Raw genomic sequence first — 24,041 nt, 5'->3', positions numbered from 1 at the left:
TGTAGGTGTAATTGGGAGAATGAGTAGCAGTGCTTTTTTAAACCACTTTCACCTTAAACTAGTTACAACTTAGATTGCTTCTCCTCTGTGTATTGATATAACCATTGTACATATTGAAGCTATTCTCATTATTTTTCTGGTCTTACGATCTAGCGTCTCTAGCTCTGCCTGGGTCCAGTCTATTATTCCTGCACTGTATCTGATAATAGGTATAGCCCAGGTGTTTATGGCTTGTATGGTGTTCCCGCCATTGAGTTTGGACTTGAGGATTTTTCTAACTCTCCTGATGTATTCACTTCCAATTTTCCTTTTAACTTCAGCGTGTGCAATGTTATCAGCCTGGAGAATGCCCAAGTATTTGTAATGTTCTTTCTCTTCCAGGTTCTTGATCTTGTTTCCATTGGGCAGTTCTATTCCTTCTGTTTTTGTTATTTTCCCTCTGTTCATTATTAATGCGGCACACTTGTCTAGTCCAAACTCCATGGCTATATCGCTACTGAATATATGGACAGTGTTTAGCAGTGATTCGATTTCTGACTGGGACTTTCCATACAACTTCAGATCGTCCATGTACAGCAGATGGTTGATTTTACTTGATGTTTTAGATGTTTGGTATCTGAGGCCGGTTTTGTTTAGTATTTGTGAAAGTGGGGTCATGGTGATTACAAACAACAGAGGGGATAGTGAGTCCCCTTGGAAAATGCCTCTTCTAATGCTAACCTGTCCAAGTGTCTCGCCATTGATTGTTAACTGTGTACTCCACATGCTCATTGCTTTTTAAAATAAATATCTGAATGTTTTTGCTGACACCAGTTGTTTCTAAACATTTTAGTATCCATGTGTGAGGCAATTAATCGAAGGCTTTCTTGTAGTCAATCCATGCAACACTTAGATAGGTTTTTCTTCTCTTGCAATTTTCTAAAATCATTTTGTCAATCAGCAGCTGGTCTTTTGTGCCTCTAGTGTTTGAGCAATTTCCTTTCTGTTCAACTGGAAGCTGTTTGTTAGTTAATAAGTGTTGCATCACTTCATCTGCTATTATTCCAGTTAATAATTTGAACATGGTTGGCGGGCAGGTTATCGGTCTATAATTACTTGGAACCGAACCTTTTGCTGGGTCTTTCATGATGAGATGAGTTTTCCCAGTTGTTAGCCATTGTTCAATATTACCTCCATGCAAAATGTGATTAAACTGTTTTGATAGTTGTTTATGAAGGCTTGTTAGGTGTTTAAGCCAAAAGCCATGCAGTTCATCGTCGCCTGGCGCAGTCCAATTTTTAATTTTCTTTGCTCTTTCACTTATTAATTCTGGTGTTATTATTAGATCTTGCATTTGTTGGTTACATTTTTTGACCTCTTTCATCCAGCCTGCTTTTTTTTATTATAATCTATTGGATTGTCCCATAATTTCCCCCAGAATTGCACTGTTTCTTCTTTATTTGGTGTTTCCATGTTTTTTGCAGTTTCTCCTTCTATGCTTTGGTAGAAACGTCTCTGATTTGACTGGAATTGGAGATTCTGCCTGTGTTGTGTAATTCTGGCTTCATATCTGCTAATCTTCTTTGACACTGCAGTTATTTGCTGCTTTATTATTTCCAGGACTTCTCTAATTTTCCTTGAATCTAGGTGGTATTTTTGGATCAGATACTGTTTGGTATTTTCATTCTTCAGCTTCTTGTCTTTCATATCTTTCAATTTACTAGCATCTGATCTAAGCCTGACGATTTTATTTACTAATCTAATCTTCCATTAGGTGATGTACTACTTTCTTTTTTTACAGGTCCACTGATCTTATATCCAAGCTCTTGTGTTGTTGCTGCACTGTACATTAGTTGTTTTGTTTCTTGCAAATTATTGGTTGTTATTTCTGCAAGTGCAGCATTGACATCTTTTAATGCCTGAGCAAGTTGTTTTTTGGCAACTGTTTTTAGAGCTGGAAGTCGAACCCTGGTGGTTGTTTGGTTCATGTGCTCAGTTATTTTTTGCTTTAGTTCTTGTTGCTTTTCTGTTAAACGGCATTCAGGTTTTTGAGGTGAAGGCAAAGGGGAGGTTGCCTGGTTTTGATTTTGAAACAGTTCAGAAACAGTGGCATCCTCTTTTTCCAACACCTCCTCCACCTGCACCTGAGCAACTGCTTCCATTGGTGGTAATTCTTCTTCCATATCTTGAGCCTGTGTTGCTCTTTCCAGTTCTTCCAGCTCAACTCCTATGAATACTTTATTTCTTATTATGTATCTTCTCTGGTCTGCTAGCCTTTGTTCTGTTATTTCTGTATCTGGATGCTTCTCTTTGCAAATTTGGTACATTCTTTTTAAATAACCTCTTCTAGTTGGACTAGACTTGTAATAGCAGATCATTATTTCCTTGTTGGCATTTTTCGTATATTTTTTTCGGTTAAGCGATGTTTCTTCCAGTAACTTTGCAGTCTCCAGCCCTGGTTGCTCAACTGAAGATCCTGAGTCCTGTTGCCCACTTGTCACCAGATGTCCAGGGACTCCAGCACCTGGCGTGGTCCTTGTTGACCCGGGCGACGACCGATCCAGTATAGATTTATTAAAGTTACATCTCACCATATTGTTGATGGGAGAGGCACTCTTTGTCTGGCTCCTCTGGTGAGACCTGTCCAGTATGGTTGGACCTCTGGCATAGCTCTCACCTTCCTCAGAGCACGAAAGCCCCACAACCACGCCAAGGTAGTGCCTCACTGGGGGATTATTATTATTATTATTAATTCAATTTCTATACTACCCTTCAAAAATGGCTGAGGGCAGTTTACACAGAGAAATAATAAATAAATAAGATGGATCCCTGTCCCCATAGGGCTCACATTCTAAAAAAGAAACATCAGCAACAGCCACTCGAGGGATGGGTAGGGCCAGTTGCTCTCTCCCTGCTAAATAAAGAAAACGGCCACTTTACTTGGTACCTCTTTGCTCAGTTACCAGAGGTCACTGGTAATGTGAACATTACCATGGCAGGTATGTGAACATTACTATTGAAATAAATTCTTATTAATTATTGCATGAATGCTAATATTTATGTAATACATTTCAAGTGTTCAGAAATGCATCATGTACATTATCTCAGTAATTCTTGCAAGTAACCCTACAGGAAGAAGCACCTGTTGTCTTCCCCAATGACAAGATACATGGGACACTAGACTGAAAGTACCAGGTTGCTCTTTTCTGTGGAAGGCACTGAGTTAACTAGGCTCCCACTGTGTGCTGTGTCTCCCAGAACTTGTCAACACCAACACAGCTCAGTGAGGTGCCTTGATTTTTAACACACAAGTCCATATTTCTTTTCTTTTCTTTATCCTACCCTTCTTCTATGGAAACTGCAAATAGCGTATATGACTCTTTCTAATTTTATCCGTACAACAATCCTTTAGGGCAGGGCAGGAGGTTGGTAACTGGCTAAGTGTGAGCTTTAAGTCTGAGTGTGGATTTGAATCCAGCTCCCCACAGTTTAATTTACATGTGTATTAGCCAGTAAGCTAATTGTCTGCAGTGTGTGCATGTGCGTGTGTGTATAGAGATTTGGGGATTGCCTTATGTATCCTAAGGCATGTTTTAAAACATTCTTTGGGGTGTATTGAAAATCTACACTTGGGCGATAGAATCGATTTCCTGGAATACGGCCAAGACACATTAATATTCTTGAAAAGAGTTAAAAAAAAAAAAAAAAAAAGCAAAGGGGACAATTCATGATTGTTGCCACAAGACTAATACTCCTCCCCAAACATGGACATCATTTCCTCTTAATATACAACTCTTTTCTTTGGAAAAGCCCTGATGTCTTGATCCTGTTTATCCTCCCCAGATACCTCACAGTGATGCTGTACGATCCAGAGCAGTGGTCCCAATTACACAAGCTCCTCCAGTTAACTTGACTAAAACGGAATCTGAATCAGCTCTGCTTAACTGACTGCAGCCTGTCATCTGTCATAGAGCTTGGTGCTGCAGAGGGAATCGGTCCCCCTAGCATTACATTCATTTTCCTAGACTAGTCAGTGTGCTTGAAGAGTAGCTTCCCAGGACATGAAGACTAGGCTCACACATGTATAGGATACACATGTTCTGAGTACATGTGGTAACAGTTCCTGTCAAGGGGGACCATGCAGTGAGTGCAATGCATTGCTGTCCAGGCCTGTAGCCAATTCGTTTCCTTGACCAGACCCAAATAATTCTGTGGCCCTGTTCCAAATTAGTCTCTGGGCTGGCCCCCTCCAGCCCTCTGCCCCTAAAAGTGAAGCTAAACTAGGCATGACACATCTCTTCCACTGAATATTGCCTAAGGCAGATTGTGATGTTTTCCTTAGGAGAGAGATTATCTCATCTTATTGAGGTTATGTCTTCCAGTTCCAAACCCTTCTATTAGCAATAGCAATAGCAATAGCACTTACATTTATATACTGCTGTATAGCCGAAGCTCTCTAAGCGGCTTACAATGATTTAGCATATTGCCCCCAACATTCTGGGTACTCATTTTACCGACCTCGGAAGGATGGAAGGCTGAGTCAACCTTGAGCCCCTGGTCAGGATCGAACTTGTAACCTTCTGGTTACAGGGCGGCAGTTTTACCACTGCGCCACCAGGGGCTCTTAAAAGACATTGTTAAACTATTCATTCCTCTTTGGGGACTTTAGGCTTAAAAATTTGTATTTATTCAGATTGCTTTCTGGTCTACTTAATAAATAGCACAAATTGTATTAAAAAGGCAATATAAGCTAGCCTGGGCCATTGAAGATGGACCCAACCCCCTCTCCTTTTTGACAGGGTCTGCTCTAAACCTTCAGGCTGGCTATGGGTCTTTGTCTGTCTGGCTTCTCCTACCCTAATAATGGATATGTGAACTATCCTAAAGAATCACTCCACTGAAGAGTCTTTGCAAGATTATTTCAGGACCTAACTCACTCCCATTAGAGTGAGAGACCACATTACCCCTTTTCTGATGGAGCGTCACTGGCTGCCAATAGGTTTCCGGGCAAAATACAAAGTGCTAGTTATAACTTATAAAGCCCTAAACGGCTTAGGCCCTGGGTATTTAAGAGAGCGACTTCTTCATTACAAGCCCCACCGCCCATTGAGGTCATCTGAGGAGGTCCGTCTCCAGTTACCACCAACTTGTTTGGTGGCTACACAGAGACAGGGCTTCTCGGTCGCTGCCCCGAGATTGTGGAATGCGCTCCCTGCTGAGATACGATCCTCCCCATCCCTGGCAATTCTTTAAAAAGTCTGAAAACCCATCTTTTCACCCAAGCATTCCCAGCTTTTAAAAACTGTTTTAATTTTATGGCTGATTTTAAATTGTTGCATTGTTGTAACTTTTTATATGTGTTTTAATTGTTTTATGTTAACCTCCCAGAGATGAAAGTTTGGGCGGTATAGAAGATAGATAGATAGATAAAAAAGCAGAGGCTAATAGGGTCTCAGGGGCAACAGCTTGTAAATGATAAGCATGGAGATTAATGGTAATGTTAAACTAATCTACTTTATTCAGAAGTACATGATGATAGAAAAGACCTATATCTAACTTCTGGCCACGTAGTGGTCAGAGAGAGACCTATAGGAGCATGGTACTCAGAGAGAGAGCTAGAAGCATTCTGGGAAGAAGAAAGAAGCCACTCCCAGGAAGTTCCTGAGTATATCAATTGAGGGGCCATAGAGATAAACAGGAAAGAGAAGGAGACCCTAACTGACTATCTTTATTCCCAATGCCTGGTACAAAAGGTCAATGCCATCTGGCGCTGGATCTCACACTGTGCTGGGGATGGATGGTGCCAGTTGCCCCCAACCCCCCACTAAATAAAGAGAATCACCACTTTAAATAGGTGCCTCTTTGCTCAGTTAGCAGGGGACGTACACCCAACCTATCAGCATAACAGGTGTTTTGCTTGTTGTAAATAATCCCAGGGTGAGAAAGATCAGATCTTTGTCCTGAAAGCAAAGCAAAGCAAAACAAAACATTCTTCTTTATGTTCTAGGTCAGTTACAGATTCGTTGTTCATGATCATAATGATAAAACTCGGCTTTCCTTTGTCTACTCTGTGATCCCAAAGGAAGAAACCCAGTATGAAGGGACTGTGAAACTGCTCCTGCATTTCAGATGGACTTGGGTTGGTCTCTTTGCTCCAGACAATGACAATGGAGAAAGGTTCAGCAGGACCTTGACACCTATGATGCTGAGGGAGGGCATTTGTGTGGCCTTCTCAGAAAGACTAACAGTGCAGCAGAGGGAGCCATTCTACTTCCATTCATCTTTAATGTGGAATCAAGTCAATGTATTCATTTATTATGCAGACTCTCACATTTCTTTTCATCCCATTATTATTATACAAGATATGCTTAATGAGGGCTTTAAAAAAATGGCTGGAAAAGTGTGGATCAAAACAGCTTTTCAGGACATGACCATAAACCTAATGTATAAACTTAAATATTTCCAGCACAGTCATGGTTCATTGTCCTTCATTATGAAGATGAATAACAGGACAACATACGAGTCCTACAAAGCATTCTCCCTTGCTATTAACCAGTTTTGGAGGAAAGCATTTCAATGTTCATATTCAAAACATGTGTTGTCTGTGAAAGGCTGGATAAGATGCAGAGAGAATGAGAACCTGAAGGTTCTTCCCGAAGAGGAACTGGAGAGTGTCCTGTCTCAAGACAGCTACAGTGTTTACAGTGCTGTCCAGGTTGTGGCCCGTGCCTTAAATGCTGCATACTCATCTCGATCTAAGTGGACAGTGATGGGGGGAGGAGACAGATTGCAACATCGAAAACTACAGCCATGGCAGGTATGGGTTTTTTCTTGTTGGGGTTTGTGATTATTTAGCAAAGCGCCGACAAGATTATTTAGCAAAGCAACAACAAAAGGCGCCAACAAAACGCCAGCACTCCAGTTACAGAGTAGAGTGCAGAGTTTAGTTGTTGCAGCCACTTAAAGGACATGCATGGAGATTGTTGTACAATCTAAACACTAAGTTGATTTATTGGTGAAGTATATTTGAGATAGGAAAGACCTATTCTATTCATCAGTACATTAAGAATAGGTAGGGAGGGAGAGAGAAATGTCTCCATCTTCTCTCTAGGAAGAAAGGAAGAGGATTGACTCACTACAGGAAGTATCTGAGGAGTCATAGCAGGGGTCATAGAGTAGAGGCAAGCAGGGACAGGTAAGGAGACCGTCACTCACTACCTCCATTCCCATTGCCCCTAGTGGTCATTAGGATAGTCGATGAAAAGGTCGATGCACTTGAACTCCATCTCCAACGTTTCTCCCCACTGAAAACTGCAGAGAAAAATAGGAAACAAAGGAAGCTGCCGTATACCAAGTCAGACCATTGGTCCATCTAGCTCAGTATTGTCTACACAGACTGGCAGTAGCTTCTCCAAGGTTACAGCCAAAGTTTCTCTCAGCCCTATCTTGGAGATGCCAGGGAGGGAATCTGGGGCTTTCTGTATGCAAGCACTGTTTGTTCATCTCTAAAATGATCATGGTTCCAGACTCTGAGAGAATGTCAAATCTATATTTCTGCCCAGTTCCGAAACAATCCCATTTTGCAAGGCTCCTAGTGGAGATCCCTAGTTTTGCCTCCTGTGGTGGATTCAAAAGAAACTCCTCCATTGAGTAAATGCTACCTGAAGGGAATGTGTGGGTGGGTGGAAGCTGTAGTAAGTGGTTAGTGAGCATAGTACAGTATGTGAGATTCTCTGTGTCTGCTGGGCACTGGTGGCCTTAGGTCATTCTGTGCCCTAGATGAAGGTCCATTGTGTGGCCACCTATAAGAAGCATTATACCTCTACAACACTCTGCTCTGGGGCTGCTGCAGATTCATAAGCAACCCCAATACTGTTCAGAAGCAGTGGTTGCACAAGTAGTGTTACTCCCATTTCCCCCATTTCCTGCAGTAGGGAAAACTGTGGTTCTGCTCCTTGCACAACTGCTGCTTCTGAACAGCGTTGCTTACAGGTCTGCCACAGCCCAGGCTGCCACTTTGCTGTGTGTCATGACAGCCATTAAAAAAAAAAAAAATTAGTGTGTTAATGTTGGAACAGTCCATGGTTGTTGTAACTTCGGCAGCTGTCCTGGGAAGGTTTTATCTGATTGGCCAGATAAAAAATAATGGCCACATAATCATTTGGAATTCAGTTTCATGTGGGTTACCAACATGTGCGTGATTGTGTAGATTCACACCAAGGCAGAAATCTCGGATTTATCTCACGCCATAAACCATCTGGGTGTGGATTCATACAATCATGCTGACATCGGTAACCCACATTAACCTAGGTTCAAATGATTGTGTGAACCAGGCCATTGGCTGACATCTACTCAGGTTTGGGAGCTGTGTGTGCTCCCAATTTTCAGTTGTGTGGGTGCAAACAATTAGGTAGGAGAAGGGAAAAATGATTGTGTGGAATCAAGGTAGGAAAAGCAAGTTAGTCTTACACAAGTGCAGCTTTGATACTTGTGCAAATGCTGAGTTAGTCTGGATGTCAGACACTATAATTAAACAAAGCAGCTCTTCTCATGATCTGTGAGAAGATCTTCTGTCGGGTCTGCGGAGAGAGCCGGCTTAGTCTGCTCTCCCCACAGACGATCCTGCCCAGAGCCCTGGGTGGCTGGATCAGCCGCCCACACAATTTCCAGCTCTGTGATGGAGCCAGCAGGGGTGGTGGGTATTGGGGGTCATCCGCCCCCCGGAAGTTACAGGATGCCCCATGTGAGTGTGTGGGGCATCCTGGAGAGACCCCCGAACCTGGGAGGCTGCTTGCAGCCTCATGGTCGGGGGTCTACTTGTGTGTCGCCATGTGCTGCAGCGACACAGGAGCAACAAAATGAGGTTAATGGAGCACTGGCTGGCTCCGTTAACCTCATTTAAGGGGAGGGTGTTTTAGGCAGGCTAGCCGCCTTGGGAGCACCGGGCTTGTCTGCGAGTCCAGTGGTTCCCACGGTCAGCGGAAAGTGGGCTAAGCTCCCTTAGCCCGCTTTCCGTCGATTGTGGGAATAGCCTCAACGAGTCCTGACAGGATGGGTCCTGGCCACAAGTCATAGGAGATGAGAGCTCCAAGTGCGCATGGCTGAGAGATCCAAGATGGCCTCACCCCTCCTAACTGCTGCTGTTTTTGCTGTCATTCTAGCTTCATCCTTTCTTGAGGAAGTTTTATAATGCTTCCTTGGGCAGACTTTGTTTGAATGACAATGGGGAGCTGGCTGATTACTTTGAGATTGTGAATTGGGTGCTTTTCCCCAATAACTCTCAAGGTCAAGTGAAAATTGGGAGCGTGGAGAGACGAGCACTCACTGATATCAAGTTCACCTTTAACCCGGAAGTCATTGTGTGGCCTGCACCATATAATAAGGTAAGGTAAAATGATTTCATTTTATTCTCTTGACATGAGTTAAGCTTTGGTAATTTGTTGGTTACTCTCTATAGATGATAAAAAGGATATTATTCTTGCCCAGTTAAGGCCAAAACATGGGAAATATGAATGGAGGGAAGGAAAGGAGTAGCAAGATGAGAGACACATACAGAAATGAGCAGGCGATATTAATTCTTTTTGATGGAGGGGATCAGGGCAAGCCAGCTCTACCCAGAACTGCTGCACTCCCGTTGGGAATGATCGTTACTCGGTGGTAGAGCATATTCTCTGTATGTAGAAAGTCTTGGGTTCCATCCCTGGCATCTCCAGATAGGGTTGGAAAGATTCCTCCTGAAACCCTGGGTGTGGGTGTGGGTGGGCTGCTAGTCAGTGTACGACAATATTAAGCTAGGTGGTTTTAAGCTAGGTGGTTTTGGACGCAGATCCCCATGTTCCAGTTCTAATCTAAGAATTCAATTTTTTAGCTTGGGGCTCTCTATTTTGATCGGGTAGGAAGAAAATCTGAAGCCCAAAGTGCAGCAAGCAGAAGGTACCAATCTATTGTGCAGGCAAAAGCCTACACTCCTTGTATTTATGTCAGATCTGATAAATCCCAAGATTTCACACCTCTTCAGACCTAATCTTGTAATTTTATAGTGCATCCCAATCACAAGGACTAATATTCTTATTTGTATTTTTCTGTACTGCCATGTTCTGTTCCCAGGTTGGTTTATAAAATAAAACTAAGAACAATATAATTTTTTAAAAATCATAATATATCACAAAATAATTATTTTTGAAACTGTATAAAACCCAACAAAATAGTGATCCTATAATAAAGGATCACTAATGACCAAACATTTTTTTTTAAAAGCTCAGCTTGCAAAGCCCCATGGGGAAAGTGTTTAATGACTCCACAAAGACGACAAGGAAAGGGCCAAATGGATTTCTTGGGGAAGGACTACCTGAGAACTGGGACCAATATACAAAAGGCCCTGCTGACTTTGCCTCCATATAGGGTGGTATATTCAGCAGGGCCTTGACTGGGTGAAAATTCCAGTTAAATTAATATGGAAAGAAGCCATCCCCTGAAAGAGAACCTAGATAATTGATTGATTATTAAATAATTTGTGTCCCACTTTTTAAGCCTACTTTCCATAAGGAAAGTAAGCTTATGAGATCACCCAGCATTCATTCATCCCACCCCTATCTTTCCCATTATCAACTTTGCAATGCTTTTGCAATGATTTCACCCACCCCAGTTCAAGATGGCAGATATGTAAACATTTGAGGACAAGTGGGCTAAGTTTTGAACTGCCTAACTGATATGAACCAAATTTGCTACAGCTGGAGGGACACACAGGGATGGCCTAAAGGTGTAGTTTATACTGATGTCACTCACCCCTATTCAAGATACGTGAACACTTGAGGTGCAAATGCACTAACTTGTGGACCGCCTAACCAATTTGGACCAAATTTAATCCAGTTTTAGGGATAGTGAAAGGAAAATAGGCAGATTAGTTCTTACCAGAACAATTTAGTGATAATCCAAATCAGATTACAAAATGAAAACTTAAAGCAGAAACAACACTGAGTATAAGAAAACAAACCTCATATAAAATACAAAACATTAGGACAAATAAAAATAATAAATACTTACTTCCTATCAGAAAAAAACAAAACAGCATGTAAGTATACATACTGTAACCCATGCTCCGAGGCTTCATTAATCGAATCTAGCACCTTAAATTGAGTCTGGACATGAAATGGCAGCCAGTGCAGGTTTTTCATTATGTGTGAAATATTTGGAAGTAAATCAATCATAAGCAAAATAACCAGCAAATAAAAGTGAAATTAACTGATTAGAGGCCTCATGAAAATATCAGCTCCATAATAGAGGTAAAAAAGGACTGGGAACCCGAGAAACGACTTGCAGCAGGGAGTTCAACATCTTAGGAGACAGCAAGGAGAACTTCTCGCATATCACCACCAAGTAAACTGCAGAAAGTGGGGGGACATGCAAAGGTTCTCTCCAGCTAATCTTAGAGCAGATTCAGATGATCTGTGGAAATAAGTAGGAAGGAAAGAAGTGGCAGTTCCCAATGAGAATGTGCTCCCACCACTCACAGGTACTTCCACTCATTTCCATGTGGACTGAACCTGGAAATATCAGCTGGTGGATGTTGGGACCCTCAGTCAACCCAACATTTGGAACCAACATTCTAAGTTGGCTTGACAATGTCAGGTGGAGGAGGGGTCCTGACATTCTCCACTCACACTTCTAAGTTCAGACAACACAGAAATGGGCAGAAGTACTGGTAAGCAGGAGAAGAGCACACTTAGAGAGAACTGAGAGAATTTTCTTGCTATTTACTTTCCACCAGTTATCTGAAGCTGCCCTCTATACGAAATTCATGGCCTTTCCAGTCCTAAGTCTTTAGAGCTTTAAAGACATGACCAGCACGACGAGTCATTTCCGAGGGCAAAAATACCGCCTTTTCCTTGATGTGTTTTGTTTTTATGATTAGACTGTACCTCATTCCAGATGTACAGAAAGTTGTACACCTGGGTATATGAAAGTGATTAAGGAAGGAAAACCAGTTTGCTGCTATGATTGCACTCCATGCCCAGAAGCAACATTTTCCACTCAGGAAGGTAGGTGGCTCTTAAGTATTGAATAGGCCTTGGGGAAAATAGATGACTTCTGAGCAATGGGCAGACTTTGGGCTAGAGGGAAAGAGTCATTCACACATTTTCTAGGAAAAGGGCTAGTCATGTTTGATAGACGTAAATCCTCTCTTGGTGGGGAGGTTCCCATGAATGCTACCAAGTCAGTAAGCCAAGAGCCAGATCTTCTCAGTGAGCATGTGTTCCTGGTGGTTATGTTAAGTGAGACCACCAACTGTTAGTTGCTGTGTGTTCCCAAGATTCTCCTCACTTCCACCTGACTTCTGCAACCAAGATTTGAAGTTGGGTGGGAAAAGTTCAGATAATTTCAGAAATGCAGGATGCAAACCAGTGGTTAATGACCAGGGCCATCCCTAGGGAAGTGCAGGATCCATGGTCACAGGCCACACCCCCTGATACAAGCCACACCCCTCACTCTAACATCAGGGGTGGGGCCAATACTACCTCATTTGCACACTGGTCCACAACTTGCAGCTCTGCCTTACCTTCCAGGAAACCTGCAATGAGTTGTAATATGCAGATTGTGCCCAGGGCCAGCAAGGGAGCACTCTCTCACTGGCTGCTGCGGCTTTGCACTTTAAATCCCTGGCATGGTCTTTCTATAAGGCAGGGCAGTAAGGCACCAGAGAGCAGCAATACAATTCACAGGAGGAGTAATGGCATGGGGCCTGGGATGGGTGGGAGATAGCTTAGGGCATCCGCCCCATTTGCCCTACTAAAGGATAGTCCTGTTGATTACTTCACATGACATACTTGCAAGGAACACATGCTTACCAGGAACCTCCATACCCAGCTTAACAATGCAGCAGTGATTGTGTGAATCAGTCTTCTGTGTTTTTAATCTCCACAATTAATGCTGTAAAATGAAAGAAATAACCTTAGGAAACAAAGTGGGGAGCAGTGGGAGGGCTCATCAGACAATGCCCACTTACCCCTTTAGTGGTTTAAATTGCACCATCCTCATTCGAGCTTTCCATGATTGAGATAGACACAGTTTGAAGATGTGGGCCTCTCTTCTTTATGTGCAATTTACTTAATATACATTTATACCAGCCTTAAACAACAATTTCCAGAGTGGTGTTCAAAATATAATAATAAAACACAAATATGAAACTCATTAAAATACAGTAATTAAAAAAAAAACCAGCACAAATAAGTCTAAAACTACCTGTTTCATCTGAAACATATGAACAAAATAAAGTATCTATAATATAAATCTGCTTGGGCTGCACTTGCTCGCTCGCTCGCTTGCTCGCTCACTGATATGAAACTCCCAGACCAAACCACCAAAAGATAGAAACTCGCCGTTTTTGTTGGTAGGTTACAAAGCTTGCCTAGACCACCAAAAAACTCCAAAATGCCTGAAAGATTCATGACTCCCTGGAAAATCTGGTAAAACTTTCCCATTGGAAAGCATGAGGAATGATACTTCAACGAGATAGGAAAATACTATCGTCAGATAGATAAGAGGCGCTTGCAGCCCAAGTTGCTTGCAGGCCAAGCCCTTATTAACATGAAACTCCCAGACCAAACCATGAAAGATAGAAACATGGTTTTGGGAGGTAGGTTCCTGACCTCACCCAGACTACAAGAAAAATCTAAAATCCCGGAAAAATTCATTAATGTCCCAGGAAATGCAGAAACATTCCCACTGGGAAGCATGGGGAATGAGACCTCATAGAGCTAGGAAAAGCCTAGAGTCACAGAGAAATAAGATATTAATGGGCTTGTAAACTGCAAGCCCTTTTACTTGTAATAAAAAAAGTTTGCACTCGCTACTAAAAATGTAACAAGTTTCCCCGGGAATAGAGTTGCCCAAACTGAGTCACACAACTGAAAAGACCTTTAACAATACATCCCATGAATGGGGAAAGTTAGGAAGGCCTTCTGAAGGGTTCATGGTTCATGGACCCAGGACTGCCCAACCTCCCTGAATCCTTGTAATCACTAATCAGCCAGACCAGTGAAGTAGCTGGAGTGTTGGACTTGGACTGGGGAGACCCGAGCTGAAATCTCTGCTCACACATTGGGCTTCCTGTCTTTGGTTGTTTGCTCAGCCTAGCCTACTTCCGAAGAATAGGATCAGCACACTTTTGGTGCTGTGGTCTCCTTGGAGGAAAGGTAGAAGGATTGTTTTCCTAGGATCCTAATCTTCTCCTCACCTAAGTTGGACTTAACATAAATGCCACCCCATATTAGAACAAGACAGGAAGTTATCTTACACTGAGTCATATCATTGGTCCAGGTAGCCCAGTGCGTATTCTGATGGATACTCTCTTCACTCTGCAGTGGATCAGGTAGGCCGAGCATCCCAGCTGTACCGGCTGAGATCCTTTTCAGGTGATGATGCTAAGGACTGAGCCGGGGGTTTCTGCATCCAAACCACAATCACTTCTACTGAACTGGACCCCATCCCTGTTCAACAATGATGTCTCCCTGATTTATATTCTTTCTGGTTAAAGTGGTGCATCATTTGCTCTCACTCCCAAAAAGATATTTTATGGAATACAACACAACACAGAGACATATGTATATACAGTAGGTGTCAGTGATGTTGAAATAACTCTTTCGTTTCAGATGCAGACCATTGCCAGAAGTGTCCAGAAGACCAGTACCCACATAAGGACCAAGATCAATGTATCCCCAAAGTTATAACTTTCCTGTCCTATGAAGAATCCTTGGGGATCATCCTAGCTGCTTTTGCCTTATATTTCTCATTCACCACAGCTTTTGTGTTAGGAATCTTCATTAAATACCTGGACACTCCGGTGGTCAAAGCCAACAACCGGGACCTCTCCTATATTCTCTTGGTGTCTCTGCTGCTTTCCTTTTTGTCCTCCTTTCTGTTCATTGGTCAGCCAAGGAAAGTGACCTGCCTTCTCCAACAAACTGCCTTCATCATCATCTTCTCGGTTGCAGTCTCTTCTGTATTAGCAAAAACCATCACTGTAGTGGTTGCATTCATGGCCACCAAGCCAGGCAACAGGATGAGGAGATGGCTGAGGAAGAGTTTGGCCAACTCCATTGTATTTTGCTCTTCCAGCATTCAACTTGGCATGTGTACTCTCTGGTTAGGAATCTCTCCTCCCTTCCCAGAATCTGACATGTACTCCCAGGCTGGACACATCATCCTGCAGTGTAACGAAGGCTCAGTCGCCATGTTTTATGGTGCCCTTAGTTACCTGGGCTTCTTGGCTGCCATCTGTTTCACAGTGGCTTTTCTGGCCAGGAAGCTGCCTGGGGCATTTAATGAGTCCAAGTTGATCACTTTCAGCATGTTGGTCTTCTGCAGTGTCTGGGTGTCCTTTGTGCCCACATACCTGAGCACAAAAGGAAAATACACGGTGGCTGTTCAGGTCTTCTCTATCTTGGCCTCCAGTGCTGGGTTGCTGGGCTGCATCTTTCTTCCCAGATGCTACATTATTATATGGAGGCCTGATCTAAACAGAAAGGAACATCTAATGATAAAAGTGAAAGATGGGTTCTGATCTCTAGTCCAAGGGACAGACAAGAATTATGTCCCACCAGAATTTAGACAAGACCACAACTTCTGTTTAGGCTGAAAGATTGCTTGGAATGGATTCCTGACACATTGCTTTCTAGAGTGTGGAATAAACTAGTGGCAATTCCCTCTCAAGCCTTTTGAGTGAACATCAGCAGGAATAAAAAAGATCAGAAGCATTTGATGTCACAACATCAGTATGGTGAAGAGAAGAAAATTATTTTTTTTGCAAAGCTTCCTTGAGGCAGAATAGTGGTCTTGATTAAGAGATCTTAAGCATGTTTCCATTAGTACTGCCTTTAATATATTGAAAAGAATGGATATTATGTTGATTAAACCTTTCTGTTGGAAAAAAGTATTGTGTGTTGATTAAGAAGATTCTCATTTGTAACTGACAGTTGTAGATGTGAGTAGAGAACCATGTTTTAACCCAGTTATGAATATAAAATAGATTTCATCATGATTAACATTTTATTTAATCATTTAAACAAAATCCCCATTTGATCCATGCCAGCTCTTAAAAATGGATTTGATGTGACTTCAAGTTAAGAAATGAAATATTAGCATTTTGAACTTCTGCATAATTATATGTAAGTGAATTTAATTTAATAGGTATTTGCTAATTAAGGAAAAATGATTGTATATATTAGAAAGGTTAATTTGATTAAGGCTATGGCATATTTTATCTTAAACTTTTTAAATCTCTAGAACAAGGAGCCAGCATATTTGAAATCAGCATCACAAATAAATGCAAAAGCAACCAGTGCATTAAAAATGCACACAAAGGGTATCTTAGTTAACTTCTAAAGTTATAACATTGGACAAATGGCATGGAATATAGTCAGTCAGACTGGTGTTATTGATTGGTTTGTTTTATTGACTGGTCATCTCCAAGTGTAGCAGGTTAACAAGGTGAGGCTGCTCTCACGAGCAGTGAAGAAACTCCAGTTGTCAAAACCAACAACTGGGATCTCTCCTACATTCTCCTCATCTCTCTCCTGCTTTCCTTTATATCCTCCTTTCTATTCATTGGCCACCCAAGGAAGATGACCTGCCTTCTCCAATAAACTACCTTCAACATGATCTTCTCAGTTGCTGTCTCTTCGGTATTGGTGAAAACCATCACTGTGGTGGTTGCATTCATGGCCACAAAGCCAGTGAATAGGATGAGGAGATGGCTTGGGAAGACTTTGGCCAAATCCATTGTATTTTGCTCTTCCAGTATTCAACTTGGGATCAGGACTTTCTGGCTGGTTATTTCTCCACCATTCCCAGAATCAGACGTGTACTCCCAGCCTGGGAAGATCATCCTGAAGTGTAACGAAGGCTCAGTCACCATGTATTATAGTGCCCTAGGCTACATGGGTTTCCTATCTGCCATCTGTTTCATGGTGGCTTTCCTAGCCCGGAAGCTGCCTGGGGCATTCAATGAAGCCAAGTTGATCACCTTCAGCATGTTGGTCTTCTGCAGTGTTTGGGTGTCCTTTGTGCCCACCTACCTGAGCATGAAGGGGAATACATGGTGGCTGTGCAGATCTTCTCTAACCTGGCCTCCAGTGCTGGGTTATTGGGTTGCATCTTTCTTCCTAAATGCTATATTATTGTAGTGAGGCCTGATTTGAATAGAAAGGAACATATAATGATGAAAGTGAAAGGTGGCTTCTGATCCCCAGTAATAGGAAAAGAGGGGGGGAAATGTCCTTAACAAACCCTTGTCCAAGAACAGTTTCTGGTTGGGACAGAAAGTTTTTTGGAGTAGATCTTTGGAGTAGATATTTTTGGAGTAAACCTTTTGTTCCCCAGCATGTAGGATGGATTAGTGCCAGTTTCCAATCAAGCCCTTTCTAGGGTGAAACACTGGCTGGCATGCTGACGAAAGCAGTGGCAGCACACCTGGAAGACAGGCTCATGCAGTGGAAAAATCTCCCCGCCTAGCATTACAGTACATTCTGTGGCAGAGGGAGGGAGAGATTTACTTCAATCTCTCCTTCCCCTAGAAGTACACCTAGTGACCCAGAAGCAGGTCCCTGAGGATGGCACAGCCTGCAGGAAAGCTCTCTGCAGTGTAGCCACATCTTTTTGGCATGCTGAGTCTGATTACCTAACCTACCTCACAGGGTTGTTGTGAGGATAAACATAACTAAGTGCACCACTCTGGGCTCCTTGGAGGAAGAGTGGGATATAAATGCTTTTTAAAAAAAGGTCAGGAGGGGAGCTTTAGCATCAATAAACAAGTTGTTCTAGTAGGAACTAATCAGCCTACTTTTGCTTCACTGTCTCTACATCTGGACTAAATTTGGTACAAATTTAGGTCTATGAGTTAGATCTCTTGTACCTCATATTTTCATGTTTCCACCAACTTGGATTGGGGTGAATGTCACCATTACAAACTGCACTATTGAGGTGCCCCTGTGTGTCACTCACTACAGCTGTTCCAAATGTGGTTCAAATTGGTTAGATAGTCATCAGGTTAGTGCAGTTGCATCTCAAAAGTTTATGCATCTGCCATCTTGGACTGGGGTGGGTGACATCATCATAAACTACACCATTGGGGAATCCCTATGTGTCCATTCAGCTATAGCAAATTTGGTTCAAATCAGTTAGACAGTCCAAAGTTAGCCCACTGGTGCCTCAAACGTTCACATGGCCACCATCTTGGACTGGGGTAGATTACATCATCACAAATGACACCATTAAGGTGTCCCCATGTGCCCCTACAGCTGCAGCAAATTTGGTTCAAATCGGTTAAGCGGTTCACAATTTAGCCCATTTACACCTCACAAGTTTAAACGTCCGCCATCTTGAATCAGTGTGGATGACATCATCACAAACTATGCCATTGAGGTGTCCCTGTATGTCACTCACTGCAACTGTACCTAATTTGGTTCAAATCAGTTAGACAGTCCACAAGTTAGCCCACTTGCTCCTCAAATGTTCACACATCCGCCATCTTGGATTGGGGCAGATTACATCATCACACACCATGTCTTTAGGGCATCCCTATGTGTTCCTACAGCTGTAGCAAATTTGGTTCGAATCGGTTAGCCCACTTACAACTCAAATGTTTATGCATCTGCCATCTTGGATCAGTGTGGATGACATCATCACAAACTACGCCGTTGAGGTTTCCCTATGTGTCTCTACAACTGTACTGAATTTGATTCATATTGGTCCAGGTGTTGCAAAGTTGATGGGGGAGGGGGGACACACAAACATGGATGGACACACACAGAATGCCGGGTGATCTCATAAGCCTGCTAGAAAGTAGGATAAAAAGAGCTACAAGTACAAAGTCGTGTGGTGAGCAGAAAGGAAAACATTATTTTAAAAAATTTCTTTAGAGAGAAAAGTGTCCTTTATTGGCTTTGACTATTAGAGTATTTGATTAAGCGATCTTAAGCACTCTCTCATGAGTTCTGCTTTTAATGTATTGAAGAGAGCAAATATTAAGCTCATTTAAATCTTGTTGATGACAGAAGAATCCCCGCTCACACTGGTGTACTGTGAGTAGAGAACCTTTTTTTGGACTCTAGAGTTATGAATATAAAATAGATTCCTTATGACTAATACTTTAGGGCAGTTTCACATGATCTCCTACAGGGTAGTAACTTGCCTAGGGAGCAAATGGTTGCTGGTTTGAATCCCTGCTGGTATGTTTCCCAGACTAAGAGAAACACCTATATCTGGCAGGAGTGATATAGAAAGATGCTGAAAGGCATCATCTCACACTGAGCGGGAGGAGGCAATGGTAAACCCCTCCTGTATTCTACCAAAGATAGCTCTGTGGTTGCCAGGAGTTGACACCAACTCGACAGCACAACCTTACTTACTACAAGTAAGGAGGGCGGCAACCTCTAGTTCCCAGGCAGTTGAGCATGTGCTCTCAGTGGCTATATGGTGCAAACTGCCCAAGTCTAGTTCTTAAATCCTGCATTGTCCCTGCAGTTTTGACCAGGAAGTAAGTATAGAGCATAGTATGGCTTAGGGTGGCGGGGGTGAGGTGGGGCAGGGAATCCATCACCCAACCATTTAATGTAGGCCCAAAAATTCCTATCTGGCCACCAAATAGACAGCCATCCAAAACCCACACTATGCTCTGAGGCAAGTGGGAAGCGTTGCCTCTCAGAGGTGGAATGAAGATTCAAGTGGCCAGGAGCTGAATAGCTCACCAGACTGCCCCCAGCTGGATTCTTGGCCTATCAAAATGTCCCTATGCTTTGTGATTTTTAAAGGCTGGGGCAAACAAACCACACCCAGGACAAGGTGCAGAGCCTGCTGAGCGGTGGCCTGGGTCCCGCCCCACCTGGCGGCCCCTCTAACGGCATCCTGTGTGTGTGATGTCACGTGCACGAGGTGTGGCTGAGCACTGAGAGAATCCCCTCCCTGCCCACAAGCGAGCACTACGGCTTCCCCATCCTTTTCAGGCAGCGCCTTCCTTCCTTCCTTCCTTCCATCCTAAGCTTAGGAAATATGAATAAGAAATATTTTAAAATATATCACAGATAATTTTAGTCATTGACTGACAGCCATTCTAAGTTACTCAATAGTAGGAACTACTCTAAAGGTCTACATAATTTCAACAGGACAATTTAGGAGTAATTTAGGCCGCATTTGCAAGTAATGTGGAACCGGTGTTTCAGGGGGCAGAGATTTTCTTACTCTTACGTGTGAATGCATGCAATTCTGGCTCTGCACAGCAACCAACCCGAGGTTCTGTTTTTAAAACTCCAGTCTGAATCCTCAGGTTGTAGTGAGTTTCGTCACCACAACCCGAGGTTAGACGCAGCCTGTGTTGCATCCAAATCCGGAACCTCAGGCTGCGTGCCCTTCAACCAGAGTTGAGGGAAGAAGCTCTTCCCTTAACTCCAGCCATGATTGGTTGTGCAGGCTGTCCTTCATGCAAGAAGGAAGCCTGCACAGCCAGTTCCCCCTCCTCTCTGCAGCTCAACATGATGTCCGAATTCAGACAGGAGAGCGGGATGGGGTGGGAAGTGGAACCATGGGTCCATTGGAGTCATGGTTCCACATTATGTGTGAGCGCAGCCTTAGTCTGGATGTCAGTCATTCTTTCAATGATACACAAGGTTTTTGTTCCAATTACAACCTCTTGCTCCCTAGGCAAGTTACTACCCCACTGTGCCATTAGATGGCTCCGATATGTAAGTACATTGATTAAATTCATAAAGATAAGAAACATCCTGATGGATCAGACCCATCCACTCCAGCTCCCCACAGTTGTTATAGGAATGTGTTGAGGAAGCCCACAGCTCACAGGCAGGTCATGAAGACAAGAGGCCTTCCCTACCATTGCCTCCCATGAATTGGTAATCAGAGGTAGACTGCATGAGAGTCTGGACTTGCAGTATTCCCTGCAACAGAGAATCCAGGTATTATTGACCACAACTCCCAGCATCCCCAGCCAAAGGTCATTGCAGCCGGGAATGATGGGAGATGTAGTCATCTGGGAATCCCTGTTATAGGGGGCACTGGTCTGGAGGCTCTATTTTTTAACTAGCATGGCTTAAATCTACTGATAGCCCTGTCATCCATCAACATGTCTCATTTCCTCTTAAGGCGAACAACAATCAAGTGACCATCTCCACATTATGTGTCAGGTGTATCCTTCAGTGCAGGCCTGTCTGAACGTACCTGCCTCCTCCCTGACCCACCTCAGAGCAACTGAGGTTTCACAAACATATTTTCTCCAGCTCTGCAGCTGATGCTGCAACTGCATAGAGTCAGGGAATTGATGCCCCACTTATAATAATCCAAATCATAGTGATTTATTCTTCACCTTCTTGCCAAAACCCAAAGCAATTTTCCAGTCTCCCTTAAGACCAATAACACAAACATCACAGTCAAGAGCAAGACGAGGTAACTTCATGGAATTGTGCCTGATAGAATTAGTGCATAAATACATTTTGTGCCTCCGAGCACCAGGGCTGGGATTCTGAGCAGGTGGCGATTCTGCTGATGTGGGGGTCAATATGACTCCGTTTGCCTCTGAAGCCAGGGCTGGATGCAGAGATATGAACAAAGTCACTGCAGCCTCCGTCTTGCAAGACGGTTTTGACATCTTTTGTTCAGCTGTAGATAGAAACTGAGGAGGTCACAAGGGAGGTGACTATGAATGAGAAACGCAGGACGGGTCTGCTGCTGCTCTTGCTGCTGCTGCTGCTGCTGCCCCAGAGAGCCTGTAAGAGGCTAAAGGCACAGTGCCCACTGAATCTGAGAAGGGATCAAAATATGGCACGGAATTACGACAGGCCAGGAGACTACTTCATTGGTGGAATCATTTCTCCAGTGTTTGCCTTATTTGAACCATACATCTTTTATGAGTGTCCCCTTTCCAGGGCTATGATGTAAGTAATGATCCATTGATAGAATTTTAAAAATTATTTACAATTTTTATTAAATTGATTTGTTAACATTATTTATTTTATTTTATTTTATTTTATTTTATTTTATTTTATTTTATTTTATTTCTATACCGCCCTTTCAAAAATGGCTCAGGGCAGTTTACATAGAGAATAACAAATAAATAAGATGGATCCCTGTCCCCAAAGGGCTCACAATCTAAAAGAAATATAAGATAGACACCAGCAACACTCACCAGAGGTACTGTGCTGGGGGTTAACATTAACAGATTAACACTGACAGATTAAGTACACAGAAGCAATATAAGAAATATAGAACCAGATTAATATTGCCATCCATCCATCCATCCATCCATCGTTGGAGGCAGCACTCACTCTGTTTTCTAAATAAAATATGGTATAGACAAAAAATCAATTGTTTCCAATGCCCAGCTAAGGGCTGGGAGGAGATCTGGTCTTTTTGTAGAAAGCATGAATTGTCCTCTTTGCTAAGCAGGGTCCACACTGGTTTGCATTTGAATGTGTGAGTACCGTAAGAGATTCCCCTTAGGGGATGGGGCCGCTCTGGGCAAAGCATCTGCCTGCTTCCATGCAGAAGCTTCCGTTCCCTCCGTGGAATCTTCAAGATAGGGCTGAGCAGGGGCATAGCAAGGTTGGAGTGGGCCCAGAGACAACATTTTAAAATGCCTCCCCCCCGAACCTCAGCTCATGAAGCAGAGAAATCTTAAATGAGGCTGAATAGTGGTAACAAAAAGCGTAGTAATTATTTTTTAAAAGGTTTTGTAAATTGTGGACAATGCAAGTCATTTAATGGTACTAGAGAAAGACATGCTGTTCTGGTAGCTCCAGGTCTTAACACTCATATCAATTTGGGAGGATGAATACCACTGAAGGAAGCCCAGGTGGGTGCGCAGCTGGGCGAATCAGTCATGTGACTTGCCTCTGGTGGGGGGCAAGGCAGTGGGCCCCCAGACAACGGTCTCCTCTTGCTCTGTTATAGTTACGCCCCTGGGGCTGAGAGAGATTCGGGCCTGCAACCACGCAAAGTGGCTCTGCATGTGCACAGAGGCCCGATTTGGACCGCAGCCAGCCTGGGCTGTCATTTGGGAGGCTGGCAGGGGGGTTGGAGAAACCCCCACCATGGCTACCAGTGTCACCGCCGCTGCCACCGTGGCCATCTCTGCTGTCCTCACTGTCCCCGCCACAGGAAATTAAAGGTAAAGCTTCTTCTTTCACTCACTCCTCCTTAGGCTAGGGAATCTCACTTCACCTGGAAAGGGGAATCCTATCTGGATTCCCCCCTTACAAGTATACCCCTGGAGCTGGCTCGCAAACCATCTCAGCCCAGTTCGGCCAAGCCTGAAACTGGACCAGGTTGGGTCAGTTCGAATCTGGTCCAGAGTTTAACCTAACCGGCCTGGCCTGTTCCATGCACACCTCTAATGGCCAATTTGTTTCCAGCCATACCAGAACTGAACAAACCTTGAATATACCCTGACCCATAGCACACCTCAACAAAATATGGTCCAACATGTCTAGACAAAGCAAGTTGAAAAAACTAGAACTGAATTGAAATAATGGGCTTTGAGTGGGTGACTCCAAATAGGAAACCCCTTTTTCTGTGGGGTACAAATTTCAGGAGAGGAGAGCTGGTCTTGTGGTAGCAACTATGACTTGTCCCCATAGCTAAACCGGGTCTGCCCTGGTTGCATAGGAATGGGAGACTTGATGTATGAGCACTGCAAGATATTCCCCTCAGGGGATGAAGTCGCTCTGGGAAGAGCAGAAAGTTTCAAGTTCCTTCCCTGGCTTCTCCAAGATAGGGCTGAGAGAGATTCCTGCCTGCAACCTTGGAGAAGCCGCTGCCAGTCTGTGAAGACAATACTGAGCTAGATAGACCAATGGTCTGACTCAGTATGAGTCACAGTTTCCTATGTTCCCCTGAGCAGTTTTTCAACTACAGAGTAGTCCAAATCATGTATTATACTTACCTGTTCTTTGCAGGTGTTTGTACTCAGGTGCCAGTAACACATTCCTAAAAAGACAACTTGATAGAACCATGAATCAACCTATTTTGCATCTTTTGGGCATCTTGGGGGACTAGAATCCCCC

At 43.3% G+C, this 24,041-nt stretch overlaps 1 protein-coding gene across 9 annotated transcripts in view; it reads left to right on the top strand.

Annotated features, from left to right (window-relative positions):
* Nucleotides 1-24,041, top strand: part of LOC128346277 (vomeronasal type-2 receptor 26-like) — a 389,368-nt gene that overhangs the window by 6,623 nt on the left and 358,704 nt on the right. For 6 of the 9 annotated variants that reach the window (XM_053299412.1, XM_053299414.1, XM_053299413.1 and 3 more), the window contains 4 exons: nucleotides 5,987-6,796; nucleotides 9,265-9,362; nucleotides 11,891-12,017; nucleotides 14,628-15,884. In XM_053299412.1, the coding sequence (XP_053155387.1) occupies nucleotides 6,790-6,796; nucleotides 9,265-9,362; nucleotides 11,891-12,017; nucleotides 14,628-15,538 (1,143 nt within the window). In that variant the 5' untranslated portion in view covers nucleotides 5,987-6,789 and the 3' untranslated portion in view covers nucleotides 15,539-15,884. Of the gene's footprint in view, nucleotides 1-5,986; nucleotides 6,797-9,264; nucleotides 9,363-9,847; nucleotides 9,913-11,890; nucleotides 12,018-14,627; nucleotides 15,885-24,041 lie in introns of those variants that run through there. The other 3 variants (XM_053299416.1, XR_008316871.1, XR_008316872.1) reach the window with 3 other exon arrangements.

The sequence above is a fragment of the Hemicordylus capensis genome, chromosome 2 (genome assembly GCF_027244095.1).
Source record: "Hemicordylus capensis ecotype Gifberg chromosome 2, rHemCap1.1.pri, whole genome shotgun sequence".
Lineage (NCBI taxonomy): Eukaryota > Metazoa > Chordata > Lepidosauria > Squamata > Cordylidae > Hemicordylus > Hemicordylus capensis.
The sequence above is the reverse complement of the archived record's forward strand: the minus strand, read 5'-3'. Positions and strand labels throughout refer to the sequence as shown.